The sequence below is a fragment of the Parasteatoda tepidariorum genome, chromosome 4 (genome assembly GCF_982258835.1).
Source record: "Parasteatoda tepidariorum strain Cologne lab strain chromosome 4, Ptep-v5.0, whole genome shotgun sequence".
In the NCBI taxonomy this organism is placed as follows: Eukaryota; Metazoa; Arthropoda; class Arachnida; order Araneae; family Theridiidae; genus Parasteatoda; species Parasteatoda tepidariorum.
In genome coordinates, this window is record NC_141758.1 from 54,004,092 (window position 1) to 54,031,103 (window position 27,012).

The window sequence follows — 27,012 nt, forward strand, 5'->3', positions numbered from 1 at the left end:
AAATGATGAAAACTTTTAAGTAAAAATAAAATGGAAACATTTCAATTGTTGAGCCTTATTTTTCGTTCAGATATTCCTGGTAGAACAATAAATTTATAAATGACCCAGAACTCAAATTTTAGAAAGCAATTATACACAAGAAAAAAATGGAAAAGTTTAAATTGTTGGACTTTGATCTTTGTTCCGGCATTCCTAATTGGAAATATTTTAATCGAAGTTCAGCTTACATTTCTGATAGAGCAATAAATTAAAAGAACTAAATTTTTAGAACGCATTTATAGACAAGGAGCTTAAATAAAGTTTATAAAGAAAAATGAAATGAAAACATATCAGTTGTTTGGCTTCATTTTATACCCAGATATTCCTGGTAAAACAACAAATTTGAATGACTCGTGGCTTAATTTTTAGAAAGTATGAAGAGACAAAAAACCCCCTGAAGAAAATGGAAAACTTTAAATAGTTGAGTTTTAATCTTATTATCAGAATTAACTAATACCAATCGCAACAACTTCTATCACAATATTCTGAATCATTAAAAATATTTCTATATGATCTTTAACACAATTTTCATAAATAATTTATGCTTTCACTTAACCTTCTCTTCAAAATAAAATTGGAAGCAATATATGCTTTGCAAAATTTTTATGCGGGCATATAATTTTATATAGATGCAAAATTGATTTTGAGTAATTGCAAACAATTATATCGGGCTTATTTATATATATGGGAAGTTGAAGTTTATATTGTTTCTTTATATGATACATCAATTATTGCAATAAAACTTACATTCCAATTGGTTTATATGGTAAACAAAATATAATTTTTAATGTTCTACTTCTTGAGACTAACAATAGAATCTTATAGAATCACAGAAAAAATTAATTCTGTTAAATAATTATATTAATGTAAAAACAAAGGAGTAAACTTTCAAATATTGTTTCCAAGTTGAACCTTAATAACATGGTATAAATTTGCCATAACCTTAATAAATAAATATCAAATAAATATTGAACTCTGTTTTCGTTCAAGCTGGGTCCCAACATCGTATAATTAACATTAAGAAATACAATATTATGGTTCAATAATTCGAAATTTTTCTCAATGTACTACAAATAAATGAATTTATTCTATGTATCTATTAAAACATTTTTACACATTAAAAAAATTTAATGCTGATTTAATTTCTTTTAAAAAACATAAAAATTCAAAAATAGTTACAATAAGAACAGATCTATAATAGAGCTAATAAAAAACCTTGAAACAATTAGGAAATCTATTCGGAACAACAATTATCTATAGCAACAGCTTCTATCATAATATTCCAGATTCCTGGAAATTCTATACTCACTAACGAAGCCTTGTAGGAATATAACGGTTGTTACATGCCATCTGTGATCCGTTACCATAGCAACGCATCACAGATGGGGTCTGCAGCTGTGGTGTTAACCACGTGTACCTACATTCTGTACCTCAGCAGTTTGCTTCTCCGCTCAGCCCCAACTTTTTCTATGAATCGTTTGCCATTTCTGCACATCAAGCAATAAGGGGGGGGGGGGTAATTTAGCGTGATTCTCCTCTTGATGAATCTTTAATATGCTCGTCTTTGGTATTAAAATGAAAAACGGTGGGTTAGGAGAGATTAGTGATATTGAAGTGGTGTCCTTTGGTATTGGTTCTCATGTTAGTGTGAAAATCAATATGGCCAAATGAGATTTTTTTTTCGTAACTCCATTCATATTTTATATTACTATAATTCTGAAATGGCATCAGTAATTATTAATTCTTTTAATTTGATTAAATGATGAAGGCTTTAGTTATATTAAAGTGATGGCGATGTATTCATTTTAAGACTGAAAGTTTATCATAACTTCAATTTTATCGCGAAGAGTGATAGTTTATCATAATCAGGGCTCGAAAAACCGCCCGTCCTACCGCCCTCGGCGGTCAAAAAATTCCCGCGGACAACGAATTTCTCAAATCCGACGTTCGCGTGGACGGCCATTTTCCAGTCTTGACCTTTGTCATTTAAATTATTTCATAAAAGAAATAAATTATTTCATAAAGGAAATACTAGATTACTACTAGTAACCAAGCTTTTCTCTAACTACTGTATAATGTAATCCTAGTAACTACTAATTCATTGTGCAATTTATATAAATGTTTGTAATAAATAAAAGAAAATCACATTTTTATTTCTTTAGAAGCTACGGGTTAGTTTCAAAGGAGGACGGGAATATTGTTGGACAAGCCGTCCTCGGGGACTGGTAAAATTTCTGAGTTTTTTCGAGCCCTGATCATAATTATAATTTTATCACGATTTTTCAAATACTTCATACATGTTATTTTCAACTATATTTTTAAGTCGTTTTAGTACTAGTAAATAATTCTTAAGTCTTTCAAAAATTGCGGTCAAGACTTAGTTAACACTAGAATGACTGAAGCTTAGTATATACCTATATTGCCCAAAAGCAGTCAAAATAACTGGATTTTAAAAGGATAAATAACGTGTAAAGAAATTTGTTTAAAATTAATTTTTAACATTTTTTATATTATTTACAGTTATATAACAAGTTTTTAGTAAATATCAACACTAAAAAAATTATATGTTGTACAAAATTCTAAGAAATTGTGTCATCATATACATCATTGTCATTATATTCATCGATAAATATATATATACATTTAAAATTACATTCAGTATAGAAATACGTTGGATTGTTTTATTTTAGTACCTAGTTTTTGTTCTAAACAATTTACTGATATTTTTTTGTAGTTTTTTCTGTAGATTTTGAAAGTAAGAATCTTATATTTCTTCAAAAAATAATACATATTTTTGTAGCTATTCTTATAGTGTTAGATTTTTCTTTCTAAAATTATGGTGAAATGACCGGCAGCAGTCTGTCCATTCTATTAACAGCAAAGCTTACAGTAAAGAATATTTTTTGCTTTTATGCCTTTAAAACCATTTACAATAAGTATGGTTAAGAAATCATGATTACAAAACTATATGGTATTTTAACCTTTTACAGCTAGCATGGTTTTCAAAAAAATCAAAAAGAAATTTAACTGAACACTGAAGCTAGACTTTTCGTTAGGTAATGGAGATTGGAGTTAGGTTGTGGTTGAGTTGTGTTTTATCAAGTATTTTAATGTCGACGATGGAGACCCTAGTATTTACAGACTACCTATCTAGGTTATAATATGTACCAAGCTGCAGGGAATTAAGTGTCTTCATAAAGTGGAACAAAATTTTGGTTGTTTAACAGTATTAGGTGAAAGCAGTTTATAAACTGTTTTTCTTACTATTGACAGTTTAAATACCATTTTATTTGTGGTTATTTGGCTATTTTATGTGAACACGGTAAAAAAAAAAAACAATTGAATAACTGTTATTTAACGACTTTTTCCTAGAAATTTCCATCGGTACATGTAGAATTAAAACAAATTTAGTTTTTCCTTCATTGCGGGTGCTTTTGGTATACTCCATATTCTGCATCAATGAAAAACTGCTTAGCTGGAATTAAGATTTATATCACACTAAAAAAATACTTTTTATAGTTCGCTAGATGTGCAATAAAGGAATATTTGTAGAATAGTGAACTTGTTTTAATTAATTTGTGTGAACTTATTTCAACGAGAAAATGTTCTAAAATATAATAATTTTTTCTGTCGTTAGAGTGCCTTCACGCATTACAATAAAAACATAAATTTCATATGAATGCATTTTTATACAAAAGAAAAAAATCTGTACAGTTGAAAATTAAATAAAATTATGCCTTAAATTAAGATAAATAAATTAACTTTAATATTCATAACGACTAAAAAAATAAATAAGAAAATTTGTATATCTAAGTAGAGAAGTACAATACAAGGGAATGAAAATTGTCTGCTTTAAGTGTCAAAGGAACACACACAAAGTTTTATTCAAAAATAAGAAAAAAATTATATAACAACACTTGAAAATCATGATCAAACACGGAAAGTACCTTGAACAAAATAATAAGAAACACATGAAAACTTTTCAAAATAAGTTACTCAATGCATAAAAAAGTGAGTTAAAAAACATTGAGCAAAGTAAATGTAGGCATTCACTGCTAGCATCAACTATTATTTCAGTAGTAAATATTTTTTTATACTATTTGTCGTTTCATAACACTTCATTAATTCTGTTTCAATGATTAAAATTGAATAAGATTGAAAAATGAATGATATATTTTAAATAATTTTTACCACAAGCGTAAGTAAAAAAAGAGATTTAGTAAAGAAATCCACTTCATTAAAAACAATGCTTAAAATTGTGATGGTAAAAATTTTGCTAAAAACCTTTACACGTTACGGTGTCGCAAGGCAGTTTGAGTTAGGGTCCATAAATTTACACAGTGGCTACAAGGGGCAATTTTATCCCTCGATCCTGAAACATATATAGGGCTGTAAACAGTAATCCCATAGATGCGGTAAAACTTTACAATAAGCTATTCCAACAGGCCATTCCATGAAACACAACTCCATCGAATTCGAGTTCCAGCTGCAGACGTTCGTGGTAGACTCGGGAATATTAAAATGTTTGCCTAATATTCTCTATAGCTGATCTGAATCTTGTACTGCATTTGGTAATCGTTGGTAATTTTTCAATAATAAAGATTCTTTTTCTGCAGATCGGACTGTGTGGGGGTCAGGGAACTGGCCTTGCATCAGAAAAGTTCTGGGTTCGAATCCCGGGCAAGGCATGGATGTTCTTTCATTTTCTGTACTATCAGTCCTTACTGCGGGAGCAACGTTGGCTTACCTAATATGGTGCCCCTGAAAGAGTGGCCAACAAATCTGACCTTCAGATGCCTGTATTGAAAAAAGGTCATTGCCCAGGTGGGTATTGGAAAAAAAAAGAAAAAAGGATTCTTTTTATTCATCTTTAATGTATCTATTTTACATTTTCACGAAGGAGATTGCTTTCTCAAGATTCGACCTTTGCTTTCAGATTCTATATTGTATGACGATAGTTGTTTAGTTCGGAAATCACCTCTTATAATTTTAAACATTATTTATGTAAAACTCTTCATACAAAGCCAATATATTGCTAGGTCTCCAGACAGCTTTACGCAAACGAGCTATTCCGTCCAAGTGCTGCCCCGAGAGAAGGCTAGAGTAGTGATGGCATGTTTAAGAACCTTTCTTCCGTGGCCATGTTTGTCAAAAGACAATATCTCACCTAGTGGTCTATCAAGTGCTTTCAGTAATCCAGATGATTTATTCGGAAGTCGATAAATGCACTCAAAAGGATTAAGCGTTGTATTGCAAATGATTGGTTTCAGAGACTTGATGAAGTCTACATTTTGCTTTCGTCCCAACAACTCTCTGATCTCAATTCTATTGAGCATTAGTGGAATGAAGCCCAAAAGCCATCCGTCATATAAATCTTATCATCAGTCTTAATATCAATCAGTCTCTTACTAAATGGAAAAAGACGTTCTTCAAACATCGTCTCATTTGCAACAACCGCCCTACATTGTAAAAAATTCCAGATCAAATTAAGTCTCGAAACTTTGGTCGCATATCCATTATACATATATAAAATCCATTTTCACTGTAATTTTTACAGTAATCTATATATATATTTCTCTTACACGGCGACAAAAAAAAAGCCTCATTACAGCTCCCCGAATAGCAACGCTGGAAAATCGACCAATGATTGCCGCTAAAAATGTCACATGCCAAATCTAGCAGAGGTGGCTCAACATATAGCGCTCTTAAAAACGGAAACTGAAATAACCAGAGAGAGCATTCTCACTAAATATGATTTCTTCCGAAATTCACCCTATCAGGTTATTCAATTCAGCTGCGGCAATCTCATACTATTAAGCTAGGCAGAAGTGAGTAGTCTTTGTCGATAGATCTGTATTACGGATTTATTTGACGATTTTTGATTTATATCACGAATTTATTTGTTTTATTATTGTTATTAGTTATTCAATGTTTAACGAATTACATGTCATTTATTTGAATTCAAATTTATTTTAATGACTTAGTACTTACTAAAAAGATGCAATTTTTTTTTAAAAGAAAAGTTGTTATATGGATTTGAATGATTGTTTAGAATTCTTAGAATTTTGTACATTTGCAATGCACCTAAGTTAGAAGCGAGCAAAGCGAGCTTGGTTTGCGAAGCAAACCATATAAGATTGCGTAGCAATTTTTGGGGATTGGCGAGCGTTAGCGGAGCAGGGGCGCAGCCCACTAGTATTTATTTAATTAGAGTGATTCAGTAATTTTACGATAATTATTACTCTAAAGATGACGGCATATCAGATTTTTTTTGTTCCCTAGCATGTTCCAGTAAAAATGGATTTTACGGTAAAACGTACCGGTACTATTTTACCATAATTTGATCCAGAATTACCAGCAACTCGTAGAGACCCAGTCAAGGCTTTATTGAATTCAAAAAGTGTGCAAAAGTGTATTTAAAAAGTAAACTATTTAGAAAAAGTTAACCTCTTTTGTATAATTTTAATACATTTTACCCTTTGCTATGTTACATCTCTATCGAGTCGAAGAGAAGTTAGGTTACACTTGATTATTTATTTATTTATTGTTGTTTCTTCTATTACTTGTCGATGAGATACGAAAGATTATTAATTCTTGGCATTATTCATTCTAGGCAATGGACTTAAAATTTTATTAAAGCTAAAATGCTTTTGTTTATTTGTCCTGATCCTTAGGAAGAAAATATAAAGAAATGCATAACTGTAGGGAAGACTGATACTGCCACAATCAGAAGGTTGCGCGTTTATATGGCGTCTGGGTCTTCAATGTGGGGAAGACTTTTAGACAATGCCAACCTTCATCTATCAAAAGGTACCTCAGGATTGAATCAAATTAGCATGTGTTATATACTAGTGAATTAATGTTTAATTTTCATAGTGGTAATAACTATACTCACCTAATCCTTGTAAATTGCAAGGGAATAATTAGAGTTCTGGGAAAATTACATTTAAAAAAAATCTTTCGAAAGCATAGAAGGATGAGATTGTGATTTGCTTGTTTTTGCTGACAAGGAGTTGCAGTCCATAACCACCAAAAAATACATCTGTGTCACATTTGGATGACATGTGAATTTGCTGTTAAGCCTAATTCAATTTATTGTTGTTGCAATTCATTGGTCGAATAATTTGCATTCACAAATTTAAGTCATAAAATTTTCTTGGTGGAAAACAGACAGTGAAATATAAACAATAAAATACACTGTTCGTTAAAAATTTGGATTAACTGATTGCCACTGGCAAAAGAAAAAAGAGTTTTAGCATTTTTGCCTCAGAAAAACATTTGATTTTTATGTGTATGATAGAGGGAGATGGAGGGTCTGGATGGAGGGGAAAAAATTAATCTGAGAAATGAATTAAACTACCAAGCTGTTTTCCTTCTTTGTTTTTAAAAAAATAAAATAGCAAAAAAATTACAACTTTATAAAATTCCTTAGCCATATTTTTTTTACAACGCGAAAAAAAAAAAGTTTTGATCAATTATAAACTCGCGCCATAAACTGCATCTGTTGTTGCCACCACTCTGTCAATTAATATCCGCTACAAAATCTGTTTCTTCGATAAGGATAAGTTTTGTATGCCAATTTAAAGAGGTGATATTTTTTTCTCGCCAAAGTTCTACCCCTCGACGCCAGAATCTATTTATTATTTACGAATTACTTTTAATGTTTGCAGGGAAAGTTAAATGAAGCTCGAATTTCGAAGTTGATAACGAGTTTATAAGTCTATAAAAAGGTTACTTTTTATGAGCAATAGCAGTTTTTTTTATATGATAGTACCAACTATTTTGTATAAAAAAAAAAAGCACAGTTTACGATAGTTTCTGCAAGAGATTTTGATAGCGTAAACTTTTTTCCATACTTCATTTTTATTTTCAAAAAATTGGCACCTGCGGATGACAAACTAGGAAGGAAAGTTATATAAGATTTTTTTTTTTTTGTAAATTGCCAGCTGCAATTAGTTGTTGAGGCAACTGCGCGTGCTCTTTTTTTGAGCCATTACTTAACTCTTTCTTTTTTGATTTTCAAAGAAAACTTGTTTGTTGGACGTAAGTTTTTCGCATTTGTCAAATGTGATGATGTGCTGAGAAAAATCATTAAAGTATTCAAAGTTTGTTTGGGAAGAAATATTGCTTATGGGTAAACATTGAAATTTAATTGCAGAGACATTTTTTTCTTTCCAGTGATTAATTTGGAAACTAAAACATTACATTTAAATAAATTTTGAGAAGTTTCAGTTTACTTTGAAAAATTAAAATATTAAGTTTAAGTTTCTTAATTCATATTTTATAAATATTGCTTTTGAGTAAACATTGCAATTTTTAATTGAAGAATTTTTTTCCCGTTCAATTGATTAATTTAGAAACTAAAACATCACCTTTTAATAAATTTTGAGAAGTTTCAGTTTATTTCAAAAAAAAAATAAAACATTAAATTTAAATTTTTTAATTCATATTTTATAAATATAAATTTATATTTTAGAAATATTGCTTTTGAGTAATCACTGAAATTTAATAGAAGATAATTTTTTTTCCGTTCAAATGATTAATTTTGAAATTAAAACAACACCTTTAAATAAATTTTGAGAAGTTTCAACTTTCCTTAAAAAATAAAACAATTTAATTTCAATTTTTTTTATTTATGATTTATAAATAGATTTTACTAGTAGTTTTTTATTATACTTTTTCGTACTAGTCAAGATTTCTTTTGTATATCAAAAAAACAGTGAAATTATGCGTCAACGAGGAAGATGATGACTATATAGAAGATAACACAGAAATTAAAGGTACTTCCACTATAAACCTTTGACGCAATGGGACACCGGTGTCTCTTTTACACATATTTTACTGACTCTCTAATTACAAGACAAAATATATTTTTTTATTTTTTAACTATAAAAACAGTCTAGTAGTTAAAAAATATCTGTTAGATTATAGGAATTACATTTGTACTAAAATATAAAATCAGAAAAAAAAGTAGTTTTATTTTTTTCATTCATATTTAAAATTTTATCAATAATTGATTTTGTAAATACTAGCGACTGTTTCTCTTAGATCTAAATAACTGTAAATAAGTGCCAATTAGAAAAAAATTATTATTGGGAAGTCAGCCGTGTTTGGAAGAGTTTACCTTTAATGCAGAAAAAAGACACAGGTGTTTTATGCTGCATTTCATAAGCATGAACTATTACAATGCTAACTTTAATATTTTTCATTTATTTTGATCTAAATTAATACATAATAATGAAAAAAGTATGAAAAGTAAGTTATAAATGTATGTATGTAAAAAAATTCTGTGTCAGAGATTTAAAATAGGCGATTGTTACGAATTTTAAAACTGAATTTGAAGAAGTTGACCAAAATCCTTAAGTGCTCTGTTTTGTGGGGAGGGAACAAAAGATTCAGAATTCTCTTCACAAGATATATCTCTAAACTATAAAAACATTTAAAATTTGTTTGACCTACTAAATAGATAATTTTCATACATCGCAGCAACTTTTTTTCCATTCTGTAATAAGTGTTAGAAACATATCATGTTATTTTATAAAATATGTGCACCAAGGAGACGTATGAAGTACATAGAGAGTTTTCTAATAAATCGTTAAACTTTGATGCAGGGGTAATTTTACATTACGCTCATTTTTTTTAAAGATCAGTATATATTTTCAGAAAGGTTTTGTTCGTTTTAAACCATCCAACGTTTTGTTCTAGTTATATTTACCAGCTAGTTAGCAAAGAAATCCAAAATTATTTTGCATTACTAAAAGAACGATAAACTGAGAAATAGGTAGTTATGGTGAGGTAGTAATTCTTTTGCACATTTCCAGGAGGGGATTATAATTTATACACGGGAAAGTGTTCGTTTATTTTAACCCTAATTATTAGTTATTACTATTTTTACCATCTCATTAGATAATAAACCAAAAATGTTATACTTGCATACAGAATGTTATATTTGAATGCAGAAATTTTTTTATTAGTATGAGAATATTATTTTAAATTCTTGCATTTGAAATTACGATATAATTGGTAAAAATCACATACTTATACATACTACTCTGAACGTTAATTAGGAATATTTCTATTATATAACTTAATTTTTTTTGCATTTAATTAAATATTCTGTCCCTTTACAAAAACCAAAAGTATACTTAGAAAATATTAGTCAGTTTAATCTCTCTTATAGATACAAAACGATATAAACTAGGAAGTCCAAACTTAAAACGATAACAATTATAATAACGATTATAGCGATAACGATTGTAATAACGATTAAAACGATAACGATTAATGTAACGATTAAAATGATAACGATTAACTTAAAGCGATACTATTTTTCCTGCGAAATAGAAAATATTGCAAATATGTATAACAAGCATCCGTAAAAATGTGTTTGAAATGAAAGTTGTAGGGTAGGGAGAGGAGGTACTAAACGATTGTTTTATTAATAAAATAAGCATTTGTGTGGGTGGACGACACATATGGTGGCCACACGCGTACATCACCCACATGTGAATTTATATCCTCATGGTCATAAGGCATTACGACGTTTTCACATACCCGCACCACAAGTTATTTCCTAGTCGTTTATTTTTAATCGGAGAATAATTTTTTTTTCCTATGAGAAATACGCAGTGCTAAAAATTTTTAAATCTTAACTGGGTTTAATCATATTTTTATTGATTAATATAAATATTTTAATTATTTTTACGGTTATTTCCGCGTTTATAAGATTTAATGAAATCAATCTTGTTCAAAAATGCCGACCGGCCTGTGTAGGGAATAGGGAACTGTCCTTGCATCAGAAAGGCTCTGGGTTCGAATCACGGCTCATGATGTTCTTTCTTTCTCTGTACTATCTGTCCTCATTGCGGGAGCGACGTTGACCAACCTAATATGGTGCCTCTGAAAGAGAGGCCAACAAAATCGCCCTGTATGTGCCTGAATTGACGGATGTTAACACAGGTGGGCATTGGGAAAAAAAATCTTGTTCAAAATCAATCTTGACAAGTATTGATTTTGAACAAGCTTACATATGTCAATAGTGTTGTGTTTTAAGTTTTGGTGAAATGAGTAAGTACGCTGTAAAAATTTCGGATCAAAATACGGTAAAAAGTACCGACACTGAGGATGCCGGTACTTTTTAACGTAAAATAAATTTTTACCGGAACGTTACGGAACAAAAAATCTGATGAACTGTAATATTTGCGGGATTAATTACCGTAAATAACTGAATCAGTCTAATTAAATAAATGTCACTGCAAGCATTTGCTATATGTTATTTTACAGTAAAGATGAAATTTTTTTACTGTGTAGTCTTAAAAAAACACGTTCAAACTTTTATATGCATCAAAAAATACATTTCTGAAAAAAAAATGTGTTCCAGAAATTTAATTGGAGTATTATCTAGTCCTGAGAGACTCGTCCAGAAGTGTTCACAATTTTATCTAAAGATTATTCCAAAATTTTGGGCCATTTCTGCAGTAAAATGCTGCTATTGAAAAGTGAAAATTAAGGGAATAGCATTCATTTTTGGTGTTTAAGAAACGGAGAAACAGCAATGCGTTTTCCCTTACATAGTTGTTTTGTTGAGGTATACAGATGTAAAAAATACACCTGGGGTAGAAAATGAGATTATGTGTTGCACTAAAAATAACCTCATAAATAAACCCCATTTACACCTCACAAAATGAACCTCATACATAACTCAGAAATAATTTAGTTTAGATCGGGTGAAATTATTCTCACCTCAAACATACGTATTTGCTTGAAGTGTAAAAAAATAATCCATACACCTCAAAAGCAACCTGCCTAAGTTGGGTTGCTCTAAAGTTGATTTTCATCAACATCAAAACAACCTCAAGTGTGAACAAAACAGCTACATGCACCTTGATTATACTCCTTGGCACTGTGGGCCAGAAGCAGAGTTGGCCATTGATTACAGTAATCGATTACAACTGTAATTGATTGCAGATAATTACAGCTATGTAATCAATTACTTGTAATCACGATAACAAGTAATCAATTACCTGTAATCGTGATTACAACTTTCAAAAAATTTTAATTACAGCTGTAATCATGATTACAATTTTGATTACAGTAATCAATTACTTGTAATCACGATTACAAGTAATCAATTACTTGTAATCATGATTACAACTTTCAAAAAATTTTGATTACAGCTGTAATCATGATTACAATTTTGATTACAGTAATCAATTACTTGTAATCAGGATTCCAAGTAATTGCGATTACAAGTAATCACAACAAAAACGATTACGAGTAATTATGATTACAAGTAATCAAAATATATGATTACCTATAATATTGATTACTTGTTATTTGATTACATGTAATTGCGATTACTTGTTATCAAACTATACGATTACAAGTTATTACGATTGTATACTATAGTCAAATTTTTTATGTAAGTATTCATGTGTTTACATATTTTTATGTACACAGAATGTACGCACGCATGAACGTACAATTTGCGATTCCTATACATACAATGCATGCACAAACGTTGTTTGTACTTACAATATTCATAATTAATTTGTAATATACTTAATGCAATGCGCATATGCTTAGTACATATAATTATGCATTTATGATACATGTACGCATGTATGTTAGTTTGTACAAAAAGGCAATGTTTTGTATCTTTGTATACATAGACAATGTATGTATGAACGCATATGAAAATAATGTTTATGCGTTTGCATGCTTTTATGTACTTAAGTACATATATTGTATAAATTTACGATAATAGCACGTATATACAATGTACGTATGTATATAAAATTGTACGTATTTACGTACAATATGTAAGAATGCTATTTAAAGGTGCAATATATGAACATAGTTGCGTAAATAAAATGCGTACATGTATACATGCATATTTATATGTACATCGATATATGTGCACGCAAAGTATGTACTTATGTACAACTTACGTATGTACTTGTATAACTACATACTTTGTTAATACTTATGCGCATGTAATGCATGGATGTACAAAAAAATAGTTATATGCACAATGTACGCATGTACATACAACGTATACATGTACATAATTACAAGTAATGTACAAATACATGCGTACATTTAAATATATGTAATTACAATATACACATACATTGTGCATACATTAAAAAAATTTATATGAGTAAAGTTATTAAAATTTGTTTTAAAATTTATTCTAAGGCAAACTCGACCTCATATTTTTTAGAAAGCAAACGATAATTTTATTTTGAATCACTAAATATTAATTCCACACATGAAATTTACCGTTTTTCTTACCATTTAAAAAATTTCTATGAATCATGCATTATGTTATAAAAAAAATAAATCTGTATTGTCAAACATTTCATGAAAATACCTGAAAATAATTTTTTATTCAGAGAATTTCAAAATGATATAGAACAATTAAAGCTGAAAACTAAATTTAAATATCGTTTGATTTTGCCATTTAGCTTGCTTGAGTCATTAAAAGTTAACTTACATGCATTTTATTTATTGCATTGTACATATATTTAGACATAAATGTAATGTACATATGTACAATGTATGTACATACATTCATGTATTGTACGTGCATATGCAGAGTGTCCCAAAAGGTCGTTTACAAACTTAACATGCTGGTCTGTCATATCATGATGAACAAGATTTACATAGGAACTTGTGTCCGAAAATTAAAACTGAGACCGCTAGAGGGCGATAAGTGCAGGTTTGGATGAGGAGAAAAAAAATGATATCGATAGCGGTGTTAATATGATTTTTATTATAAAACATCATTACATCACAGCAAATGCTCAAAATTCCTTCCATTCGCCACAATGCACGTTTCACAGCGTCGGCGCATGGATTCACGAACCCGTTCAAATTGGCCAGGAGTGTCACGGACACGTGCTGCCGCTTCCGCGATCCTGGCGATAAGATCCATGTCCGATGTTACAGGTGTCTCGTACACTATGGACTTCAAGTGTCCTCACAGGTAGAAATCCAGGGGAGTCAGGTCGGAGGATCGCCACGGTCATGGGACTGGTCCGCCTCTACCGATCCAGCGATTAGGATAAATCCTATCGAGGTATTCTCGAACAGCGTAGCTAAAGTGGGCAGGCGCTCCATCATGCTGAAACCAGATGTTTCGGCGTGTAGCGTCTGGAACGTCACCCATCAGATCCGGCAAAACTCTTTCTAAAAAAATGCGATAGGTATTTCCGTCGAGGCGTTCAGGTAGAAGGTAAGGGCCAATCAACATGTCACCGATAATACCAGCTCAAACGTTTACGCTGAAACGTTGTTGTTGTGCATGGGCACGTGTACATCTTGGGTTTTCATGCGCCCATACGTGCATGTTGTGCAGATTCACGACACCATTCCGTGTAAAGCAGGATTCATCAGAAAACAAAATCCATGATGGAAAATCTGACTTTGCGACCCGCTGTTGCGAATACCAGCGTGAGAATGCAATGCGTTTGGGATAATCGTCAGCGCACAATGCCTGTACTTTTTAGAAGTGGTAAGGGTGTTGCATGTCATCGTGCAGTATGCGCATTATGGTGGAACGAGCTACACCCAAGACACGCTCACCTTCTCGGAGACTTCTTTGCGGGTTTATTGCATACTCCTGTAGCACGGTTTCCTCTACGACAGGTGTGCGAGTAGCACGTTCTCGACCGATGTGGCTACGTGCTACGAAAGCACCCTATTCACATAATCTGCGGTGCAATAGTCCAAACAAAACATGACTTGGCTGACGTCTGTTTGGGAAGCGCTCAAGGTACGTCCGTGCCGCGGCTCGTCCATATCCATCAGCGGCGCCGTATACGTAATGCATGTCGGACATTTCTGCGTTACTAAACTCATTCATCCTTCTTCTTCAACGTCCAGGCCTGAAATGATTGTTTTTCCCACACTCCCGTTTTCGTGCAATTATCGCCCTCTAGCGGTCGCAGTTTTAATTTTCAGACACAAGTTCCTATGTAAATCTTGTTCATCATGATATGACAGACCAGCATGTTAAGTTTGTAAACGACCTTTTGGGACACCCTGTATAGTACATATGGATATGCATACATGGAACATACGTGTATAGTACATGTGTGGATACATTCATTGGTCATATATACATTGCACCATATGCATAGATAGGGATAGCATGCATGTACACATGTAAAATTTGTACGAAAGAATTATGCCCAATATATTCATGCACATATGTACTGTATATGTACACACATATGTACATTATATGAACATTATATGTTCATTTCATGATATGTACATTATATGAACATTATATGTTCATTTCATCATATGTACATTATATGAATATACATTTGTACGCTATATGTATATACATCTGCACTATATATGCATCTCAAATGTGCGTATGTACGTACGTTATGCATGTCGAATGTGTGTATGAATATATGTATAATATAAATGCGCCCAATGTACGTACAATCGTACACAAATGTATTATGCATATTTGGATACATACATTGAGCATGAACATATTATGTATATGTACATAAATACACTGGACATGCATATCATGTACATGTATACATACATATATTGTACATCCTACGGATATACCTATATTGTACATGCATACATATATTATACTGTTCATAAATAAATTGCACATGCATGCATGGGACATACATTGTACAGACAATGTATGTATGTTCGTACAAACACAAGTACTTGTATATACATGCGTACATGAACATAGATATACATTTTACATAGACAAATATTTGCATAAAATGCATATATTCATGGTGTATAAATGTACATGTCTACATTGTTTGCACATACATACGTAATTATTATCTATATACATACGTACATATATTTTATACCTACAATATACGTGTATATACATGTGTGTGAAACTAAAATGTCTGAACATATGCACTAGACAAAATCATATATACATACATTTTAGTTACATTCATTTGTACGTATACAAATACGTACAAAATGCAGTACATGTTAATACGTGCAAAATGTATCATTATAAAATACATTTTACTATCTACTGCAAAATATAATCATTTATAAGAATACAATAGTCTTGTAATCGTGTATTTAGATTACATGTAATCATAATTACATGTAATCAAATTACATGTAATCAAATTACATGTAATCAAATTACATGTAATCATGATTACATGTAATCATACATTTTGATTACTTGTAATCATAATTACTCGTAATCGTTTTTGTTGTGATCACTTGTAATCGCAATTACTTGGAATCATGATTACAAGTAATTGATTACTGTAATCAAAATTGTAATTATGATTACAGCTGTAATCAAAATTTTTTGAAAGTTGTAATCATGATTACAAGTAATTGATTACTGTAATCAAAAAATGTAATCGATTGCATTTTTGGCCAACTCTGGCCAGAAGACCATGATCTTTGGCCAAAAGTCAAAAATTAAATTTTCAGTTAAAATATGTGTTGGCAGTTTTAATATAGCCCAAATAAAGTATTCATAATCATTCCAAGTATTATAATTTACTTTTTGGACCGACGAGAGTACAATGTAATGAAAAATATGTTAAATTTTTTTTAAAAATGTAACTTTTAAATTTTTATTTCAGAAATATATATAAGAATTTTACCTTACTGTTACATTTTTATCATAGTAATTAGTCTGAAATTATAGTACAATTTTTCAATTTGTTGGATTAGTCAATACTCTTGACAAACTTATAGTTAATATCTTATCATTTGACATTTTACAACGTTTGAATGACTTTCGAAACATAATTGCAAAAAGTTCCACGAGGTAATTAGCTAAACTTTTTTGTTGTTGTCTTCTTTGATGTTTCTTCTTTCGAAAAAACCTACCCCATTTTGCCCGTATTGCAAAGGTGGACTAAATATACCGAAAAACTATGTTTTTTTCATGCTATCGCGTTATTAAACTTACTATATTATTTTTTTAAATTTTTGCTCGTTATATTTCAGCGGGCCTTTTTGTTTTTTCTGGGTATTTTTAGTGATTTCAAAATTTTAACTATGAATTCAATTTACCTGCGCACAAAAACCCCTAAATAAAAAACCCCAAATTTTGAAACAAATTTTATCGAAATACTAATTTTGGCCACAAAACCTTGGATGCTGGCCCACTGTGCTTGGGAGGTTGATCTCATAAGGTTGTTTTTGAAATCAACTTCGATTAAACCTCAAATCTACCTTGACACCTTAAAACGTTCTCGAAATTAACCTTAAACTTCTGTAGAAAGGACGTCGTTGAAAAATAACAACCATTCTAATTAATTCACTGATTGCAACAGTTTTTGTTTTGAGAAAACGAAGAGAAGAAACGGTCTCTAAGATCATGCAATTATATTATTATTATTTTTTTATTGTTATTGCAATTTATTATTTTTAAATTTTACAATCCAACCCATAAAAAAACCACAGTAAGCTAAATTTGAATGCTCCCCATTGAAAGAGTTGAGAATGTCATTCAGCTATATTTATAAAAAATAGAAATGTATAAGAAAATAGAAGAGGTTTACCAGATATATTATCCTATGCAAAACCTTATACTGTACATTTTTTAAGCAACCAGGAGGCTCAGCATCGTACTATGTTAATTTCATAAACGAAAATGGCCTTTTAGGAGCGTCAAATTTCAACGCCGTTGTTGCAATTTAGTGGGCTGTAGATCGTCTTGCATGGCTCTTTTTTAGTACAAGTATAATAAAGAGTAACTTTCAAATTAATAATTTAATTTTAAACATATCTTAACTTTTTTTTATATTCCATCGAATTTTTACATTTTTCTACACGCCATCGCAATTTTAAGTCTAACTTTCGAGCAGTGCCAGCCTAGTAGCCGAGCGATCAGCGAGCCTGACTCTGAAGCTAGTGGCTGCAAGTTCAAATCCCGCTCAGGGTATGGATGTTTCCCTCTCTGTGTGTTGTTCTCTGTTGTGTGATGTGTGAATGTGGTCCGCCCTATGAACGGGTATCTGTGGCAGTGTGGTAATGTTGCTCGCCTCCATGAATAAGGTTCACCAGGTGCCCACTATGGTTTACCAGGTACCCACTGGGTAACGTTAAATGTGCAACACTTTTGGCCTCTTCCGAGGTGAAAAAGATCAGTGCCTGCCGTTAAAAAGAAGAAGAAAAATTTGCGCAGCTGAACAAAATATTATGGAAAGCAAAAAAAGATTAGTTCAAATTCATATTGCATATTAAATGATTTTTAACTGTTCACTACCGAACCTTTTTAGACTCCGAAAATACTCAAACCTTTTATCTTCATTTACTAAGATCTTCAAAGTTTAAAGATCTGGGAGACATGTTTCTGAGTTTAATGAGAAAAAAAATCCTAATTTTTCAATAATGTCTCTTAAAAGTTTCTTCCTCTGAGCTTTTCAATTATTGTATGATTTAACGAAAAAAAAACAATACGATATTGTGTACGATATTTTGCCTGTCAATCAATAATGCACAAAAAAGTGAACACCTAAATTAATTTTTTATCTTACAGTTCACTGAGTTGCAATTTTAAAGAATCAAATATTTAAATTTTGATTTCTCGAGAACTATTCAACTAATTTTTCTCACATTTTGCATTTTGTTATTTAAAATTATACTACTTAAAAATGTTGTAAAAATTTGTATACCACGCAATCCAAAATATTTTATCTATTATTAAATAAAATATTGAAAAATAATAAATAACTATTGAAAATAAATTTTTTTATGCGTAGTTATCTTTGACAAACGAATTTTACAATGATACGCAATAAATTTTTGTTACGCTTAAAAAGTTTTTGAGATCTGGCGAAACACATAAAAGTGAAATTACAGTAAGGAGTCCAAACTTTAGACCGTTCTCCAAACTAAACGATCGGGACAATATTTTCTAGATTGCGGCTACCTCCACCACCCCACATTTTAAGGTCTTAATTACCTTATAATTATTTTAAGGTCGCGAACCTAATAATTTTAAGGCCGTAATCCAAATCCATAGAAAAGAAAAGTATGTTTATTCAGAGAAGGTACGTTTTGTGTCTGATTTTGTAAGCTAAATATTATTTGCGCTAATTAAATAGCCTTATTAAGTTTAGGCCATCAAACCAATAAGATTGAGTCTTAGCACAAGAAAATCTAATCATTTGTTCAAAAGTTATTTAGAGTGTTCACATTTTTTGTGCACTGTACATTATGCGTAGTGCTACATTTTAAAATTGAAGTTTGGATGTAGTACATTAAAAATCACAATATTTATCAGTGTCAAAATATTTGTTCTTAATATATTTGTATAACTAAAGTTCAAATTATCTGTAATAAAGTAACTAGTTATTTTTTTCCTTTCTTTTTTGTATTTTAAATTTTGTCATTGTTAATATTTCCATATATTTCATTTCTTATTTTACATATTCTTGAAATTTTGTTAAATATTTTTTTGTTTTATCATACTAAATAATGATTAAGTACATAAACTCTATTCAATTTATATAGTTTCATAAAAAAACTTAACTTTTGAGTTTGAGTCCAATTGATTAATAATTTCAGATTTTCAAATATTTTCAAAAATATCAACAAAATTTTGCTTAGGAATATTTGCTTCTCTTATCCGGCATTTTATGAAAATACCTGTAAATTGGGGGTAAGAAATTTAGTATGGAATATTTCAGCTATATTTCGAAGCTTTCATACTTTTACTCATAAAAGTGCTACATATTAAAAGTGATATATACTTATATAGTTTGATTTTCGAAGCATTGTAATAAAAAATTAAATCTTTGAAGCATATAACGATGAGAAATATCTTCTATTATCATTGCATATCAAAGATAGTATTATCTAATATATAGTGTCATAAAATACGAACTGTTATAAGAATCGAATTTCAGCTGGAGATATTGCAATCTGAATACAGCTAAAATCTTTAACAATGAAATTGAAGGAAAGTAGCAAATGTGATTATTACATAAAATCAATAAGTGTGAAAAATAGAAATATAAAATATTTTCAAATAAAACTGCACATGCGTACAAACAGTATTGTAATTAAATTTACGCAAGTTTTTAATTTAATCATATTTATTTTCTTGCAAAGAAGTAATAGTAATTTTGAAGGTTAAAAATTTTAATCTACTTATTACATATACAAGAGCTACATTCTACATAATTAGCCATAAAAGATCGAAAAATAAAAACTCACTTGACATGCAGCAAAATTGTCAATTGATAAATCTGGCTTTCGTAAGTACGTTCATCTTATATCAACTTTCAAATTAACAGCTGTTCTTTTTTAAGTTTTCGAGCTCCTTAAATATAATTTTTTCTTCAAAACCACAGAATTACATTAGTTTCCACAAAATTTAAAAGACTTTCAACCCTCATTGCTATTACAATATAAAAGTTACCAAATATTAGATAAAAAAAGCAAGCTAACCAAACCACAAAGAATGTTTAAGACCAATTGAAAATGGCGGCAAACGGTTTCTGTCGGCAGTGATCGTTTCGATTGGTTATTCTGACACACGTGATAAGAGACAACCAATTTCATAGCAAAAAGTGCTTTCATTTATCGTAATAGCACTGATGCTGTAAAAATGCATCAAAAGTTAAACTCTCTGACTGTTTAGGAACAGTTTCACTATGGGACAGTTGCATATGGTAAAATAACAATTATAATAAATCAAAGAAGAATTTTCCAAGAAATTTCTAACAGTGTAAATTGACGGATGAACAAAACGCTTAAATTTATCGACGTATGTTACCAGCACATGAAAGCCAAGGACATTAATTACATTAGCATACAATCAAGCAAAATGAATAAATATTTTTTACTTAATTTCAAACTAGCCTCTGTAGGAGAAACCGCTGAGACTGGCAGTGAACGCTGCAGATTATCACATCTTATGCAGATTTTTTTTAAAACTCAGATTTAAAAATCTTAAATAAACTGTTAGCAAGATTCATTTCATTTTTCCTTTTAAGTATTATAGAGTAAGTTTAAAAGTAAATAAAAAAAAAGGAAGCATAGAACATTTTTTATTTATTTATCCCATGTTTACAAACGTAAATTTCACTATATGTATATTTGGGCAAGCCAAGCTTTTCTATTATAGTCTGAAAAAATTCTATTTGGAGTTATATATATTAGAGACATTTATTTTATGACAGTCATTGAATAGCAGGCCCATTTTGAGTTTACGACTACCAATGTTCAACTCCGTAGTCTTGTAATTTTGAACTGAATCCAGAAGACAAGAGAACTTCTGGATATAGTAATTGGAAAAATTTGCTTTGAGGAGGAGATTTGGAAGGAAATAACCTTCATTTGCGTAACATGGAGAGGAAAACCTCGAAAACCTCCCATGACCAGCTTGATGTCAAGGGGACTCACAGTCATGACCCGTCAATCATATCCATGATGAGGTGACCCGCCTCCCAGTGAAGATATTTTAAGTCAGCATTGTGGTCGGTGTGAACCGGGAGCGAAATATGTATCGATCAGCCATCGCTGGGATTCGAACCCGGGTCTCCTCATCGGTATGAGCGCTCTATCCCCTGGGCCACCACTGCTCTAATATATTTATTGTATAAATCTTGAACTTTATATAAATTTTTTTCTCTTATATATATTCTAGTTATATATATTCTAGTTATATTCTAGTTATTTTTGTGTTTTAACTATGATTTTGTTCCATCTTCATTCATCACGCACGCACGCACGCACGCACGCACGCACGCACGCACGCACGCACACACACACACACACACACACACACACACACACACACAACTGTACATTAAGCAATAAATTATATTTAAACATTCATTTCTTGCATTTAATTTTCATCAACTGTTTGCAAATTAAAATTTTCTTTTGGTTTAGGTAAGCCTAATTTTTACAATATGAGTGTTCACTCGATTGCGTTTGGGTCTCAGATAGATTTTGATTTATGAAGATGTTGCAGCAGACTGACTACATCATTTTCTTTGAGATGGAGAAGCAGACTGGCTTAGAAAATTATGCTACTGGAACAATTATTAATACTAAGAAGTATTAATAATTGTAAAAAAATCAAAAAAATATGATCAAATCATTTCTCACGTTCTTATATTCCAGGAAACAGAAGTATTTGATCAGCATCTTAGTGTCATAATATCGAGAATGGCTATTCAATGTATCGAACGTTTTCTTAAGCCTAATACATATTTAAGTTTTGACTTATTGTAAGACTTATGCATTTAAATTTTACACGTGACATAAGAACCACTTTGGTTCAGAGCCACCTTTAAAGAACTAGATTCGAATCGAGTACTAAGTGAGTATTTTGTTTTATGTTATTATAAGGTACTTTTATTTTATTACTGTTCATGGAAGTAGCTCAATTAAGAATAGTAATATCTCAGTGAGACGTTTATGTAATATGTATAAATGAGACTTTTATTATAGGCTTAGTAGCAAACCCTTAAAATCTGAGAGCTGTATGCCTTATTATAATGTTGAAAAACCTATACGGAAAGTTTATATGGAATCTTCTCTTAGTTAATTTCATGATTAAACAATAACTTCGTAAAAAATTAACATTTTGAAAATATTATGTTTAAAAATTTTAAAATTGCAAGACAATATTCTGAACCAGTTACTGAATTTTTTTCTCTTAGTAAAAACTACTTTAAAAAAATATTAGAAGAAAAGGTAAGAAAAAACTAGTAAAATCTTGAGATCCTCTTTTCATTGGGAATTTTTTTTCCTGATTCTATAGTGCGAAAAAAAGAGAATACTTTAATAACTTTTGGTTGGATGATTGGATTTTCAGATAATTAGGAAATAACCTTAATTGTCGATGGTCTAACTTAAATATGTTAATTAATTTATGCAGTCGGTATTTTAATTTATAAAATTAGATACGAAAATGTACTGAATAAACATACCTTTTTCTTTCAAATGTATTTTAATATTTTACCCTCAAAATATGGAGATTAGCCGTAATCTTGGAAGTATGGTCTCAATATTATAGTCAGGAAAGCGATCAGAACTTTGTTTCTCTTAATGTAAATTTAACTTCTTACTTATTTCGCCATCTCAAAGAAAATGTACCTTTAAATTTTATTTCTCAAACATAATTTAGAGCTATCCTTTCGAGTCTTGGATTTTGTCATTTGAAATTACGTGGATGAAATTTGCATAAAATTTTTTTATACCTTACTATTCAAATTCAAATGTTTGTAAACTAAATATTAAAAAATAAAGAATATAATTTAAAAATATTTTTTACGGAATTATATTTGAATAAAAAGTAAAAAAAAATAATACATATATTGACACTTTTAAATAAAATAATAAAAAATAATAAATGCTTACAATATTTTATTTCTCATTAAATTATCTTTGGATAAACGATTTTAATATTTGCTTGCAAAAAAAGTTTGAATTCACTTAAAAAGAATCTCGAGCTATGCAAAAAATAAAATTAGCATTAAAGGGTCCAAACTTGGGGCCGCTCTCTTGACCAAACTATGGAGGCATATTTTCTAAATTGTGGCTTGCCTCTTCATTTTGTGGGTCAGAAATCGGAATCCGTCAAAAAAAGGTATGTTTATTCAGAGAGAGAGAGTACGTTTTTGTGCCTGAATGCGTAACTTAAAATATAGACTGTACTAATTAATTAGCATATTTGAGGTCACCCCAAGAAACCTTTAAGATTGAGTCTTCGAATGTGAAGATCCGAACGGTAGGTGAAAAGTTATTCAGGATGGTCCGTGATTTTTATTTTGCACACTGTACAAGTTTGAATTTGCTGTTGAAACTACTTTAAACTTAATTAAAAGCTCTCTTCCTTTTCCATTAACACTGAGGCAAGCTTACACTTACACTTTAAAAGAGAACTGTATGCAAGCGTCCATATATGATATTTCAGTGCCTTGATAAATTACATCCTTCAGTTTAAAAGAATAAGTAAATAAAAAACATGCAAGGAGCTAAAAAAGGATGATTATTTCAAATGATAGTGAAAATACCATGGCTGATTCTTATTAAAATGTTTAGTCAGAAATAATAAAACACAAGACAGTCTATAAAAAAAGAGAAAAAAACATGTTTGGTTGATCAGCATTTGATGAATGATTAAAGAATTGCATCTGCAAATAGTTCACGAGACACTGATGATTTAATCGTGCCAAAAAAACAAGGTTAAAATTGACCTCAAGTCTGAAATAGTATTCCTTTTTATGTAAGTACTTTTTTTTTCTTATTCTCTAGTATTTTAGATGTATTGTTTTACCTCAATATTTCATGCATTTCCGTTTATAACAAAAATGTATAAAATAAATTCATTATATTCAAATTTTATTTTGGTTCCTAATAAAATGCGAACATGTGCCGACAATACCTACGCTAAAACTGTTATCTTCCAACTGCTAATGGATTCATTAGAATATTATGGCCCGAGGGATTTCCGGAATTTATTGATAGGAAAAATGGCGCAAAAGGTTGAAGATCTTTATTTCCAGTGCTATAAGTATATATTTGTTTGTATCGAGCATCAATAGGGTGTATTCTTACACACTCGGAATTTATTTATACACGCACCTTACACCATTAGCAAATTACGTTGATAAATAGGAGCTTTAATTTTGGTGTTCCTATTTAGAACGTTTCATTTTTGAAATCATCTTGCTTCGTTAATGGAACGAACTAGGAAATTGAGTGCTTGTTTTTGAGACAGTTTTACTTGGTTTTGAATCCCAGTGACGAGAGAGGGCATTTAGAAAATAGAGAACTGTTTCTCGCTAACTGTAACCTTACTTGGGCTTTATAGCACATGGATATAAATTTCTTTATGAACCAATTAAAGGGATATAAAATAAAGTTACTGTTAGATTAACGTAAGACGAAAGCAATGCAAAATCTCTCTAATATCAATTTCTTGCACATTGTATGTTATTTTCTCTTACCGTACCAAAACTTATACAATACCGAGAATTTCATTTTATAACCGGCGTTAGACAGCCGATCCAATTCTGACTATTAATGTTAAACTCCGTTGCCTTGTAATTTTGAACCCAATACAGAAGACAACGGAACTCCTGGATATAGCATTGGGACAAATTAGCCTTCGTAAAGGATTTACGTTACATATTGAGGAAAATCACCCTGTTAGGCGTCGGCAAGGGGATTCTAACCAATGATCAGTCTACCACTGAGGATATTTTACGTCAGCACTGTGATCGGTGCGAGGCGGAAGCAGAATTTGTAGCAACCAGCCACGACTGGGATTCGAACATGGGAAATTTGATTGGGAGGGGAGTGCTCAATTCCCTGTATTCGATTCGAGGAATGGTATGAAATAACAATGAGTTAAGCATCACTGGAGTCAACAACATAGTGATTTCTTATAACTTTCCAATACTCAGAAGTATCAAATATTTTTTTGATCAAACATCATCGATTGATCCTTGTTGTTTCAAAACTCCGACAAAAAATTGTTTGTATTTACTTGCGTCATTAGGAAAAGCAGGTTAGTGTTGAGTTGCGCAAAATATTTTTACAGTTAGTGTAAGAAATGTTACTAGATGAACAATTCAAGGATATTGTGGCTGTGGTTTGTTTAAGACATAATGAAATTATACTAATGCTCATTTCAATTTCTTTTAGAGATTTTCATAAACTTTTGCACCAAGATCAAATCACAAGTTATTTCCAATGCCACCGCCGAATGTCTCATGGCTTTTAGTGATCATTTTCACGCTGCTATTGGGAATAGATGCTCATAAATGCAATCATCCAATAAAAGAAACATCATTTCCACCGAAGGTTCCCCACCTGTTTCTGGATGCAACGTACTTAGATAGATTTAACGAAGTTGTTGTCATTGGTGACGTGCATGGATGTCTATCTGAACTTCAACTTCTACTTGCAAATAACAATATTGCGGGTGACAATGTTTTAAAGATATTAACCGGAGACATATTAAGAAAAGGTCCAGACAGCATAGGGGTGATAAGATTTCTAAGAGAGACTCCATTCATATTAACTGTGCGAGGCAACAACGATCAGAAAGTATTGGAGAGATACTTGAAGCATCAAAATATAAAAGGTTACCAGTACAAAAAACCCGATCAGTTCATAAAAAATATGACAACTGATGATCTGAATTTCATAGCTGAGCTACCTTATACGATATCTATGCCCTCCTTAAATGCTATTGTTGTTCATGGAGGTTTGATTCCAGGGGTACCATTAGAAGATCACACACCATATGATTTGATGAATATGAGGAATTGTATTGAAGATAAGCACTGTCCTGGTGGGTACCGGCCATTTAATGGTGATAAGAAAGGGTCACGTTGGGCAGCATTATGGGATGGTCCACAATACATTTATTTTGGCCACGATCATCCGAGAAATCTACAGATAACTCCTAAGGCAATAGGTGTGGATACCAGTTGTGTGTATGGACGATATCTGACTGGTATTTTTGTCAAGGGTCCAAGAAAGGGAAAGTTCGTGCGACAGGATGCATTGAAACAATATTTTTCACATTAGATATGGAGATGAGCTGTGAAAAGCTATTTGTTACGTGAAATCAAATTTTCTGGATTCCTGTAATTTTTTTTAATGTAAAATTCTATCCTGATGACGTAATTTTTTAGAATTAAGATAAAAATTTTTAAGTGAATTTTTCCTGTTTAAATCACGAAAATGTTTGTATTAAAAGCCTTTTTTCAATAAAGCAAAAATATTGCAAATTCAAACCTTTCCTCCTAAAAGGATTAAAATTTATTTCCTGAAGCTTTTTTTTAAAAAAAGCATTGTCACTAAGGCCTAGTTTCTTAGGATAGGACGCCGTCAGCTGGAAATCAGCGCTAACCTCTGATTGGTCCATTTGTGAGTTTGATCGTATACGCCATCGAACGCTCATCTTGAACTACAATTGCCGTCCAGCTCAACTGCAGTTGGATTACA

General features: G+C 30.9%; 2 protein-coding genes across 3 annotated transcripts in view; one reads left to right on the forward strand and one right to left on the reverse strand.

Moving 5' to 3' along the window:
• The window catches only part of LOC107451801 (protein CBFA2T1), a 94,295-nt gene extending 73,770 nt beyond the window's left edge, over nt 1–20,525 (reverse strand). Inside the window, exon 1 of one of the 2 annotated variants that reach the window (XM_016068021.3) lies at nt 20,251–20,525. In XM_016068021.3, the coding sequence (XP_015923507.1) occupies nt 20,251–20,257 (7 nt within the window). In that variant the 5' untranslated portion in view covers nt 20,258–20,525. The remainder of the gene's footprint in view (nt 1–20,250) is intronic. The other variant, XM_016068022.3, reaches the window with a different exon arrangement.
• A 1,670-nt stretch (nt 20,526–22,195) lies between these two features.
• LOC107451791 (uncharacterized) lies at nt 22,196–26,807 on the forward strand. Its single transcript, XM_016067997.4, has 2 exons — nt 22,196–22,366; nt 25,702–26,807. Exon 2 carries the CDS (start codon nt 25,750–25,752, stop codon nt 26,590–26,592), a length of 843 nt encoding a protein of 280 aa, XP_015923483.1. The 5' UTR covers nt 22,196–22,366; nt 25,702–25,749; the 3' UTR covers nt 26,593–26,807.
• The last annotated feature ends 205 nt before the right edge of the window (nt 26,808–27,012 follow it).

What these genes read in the sequence shown, in the direction of transcription:
- LOC107451791 (XM_016067997.4), top strand. Translation starts at nt 25,750, where the DNA reads ATGCCACCGCCGAATGTCTCATGGCTTTTAGTGATCATTTTCACGCTG.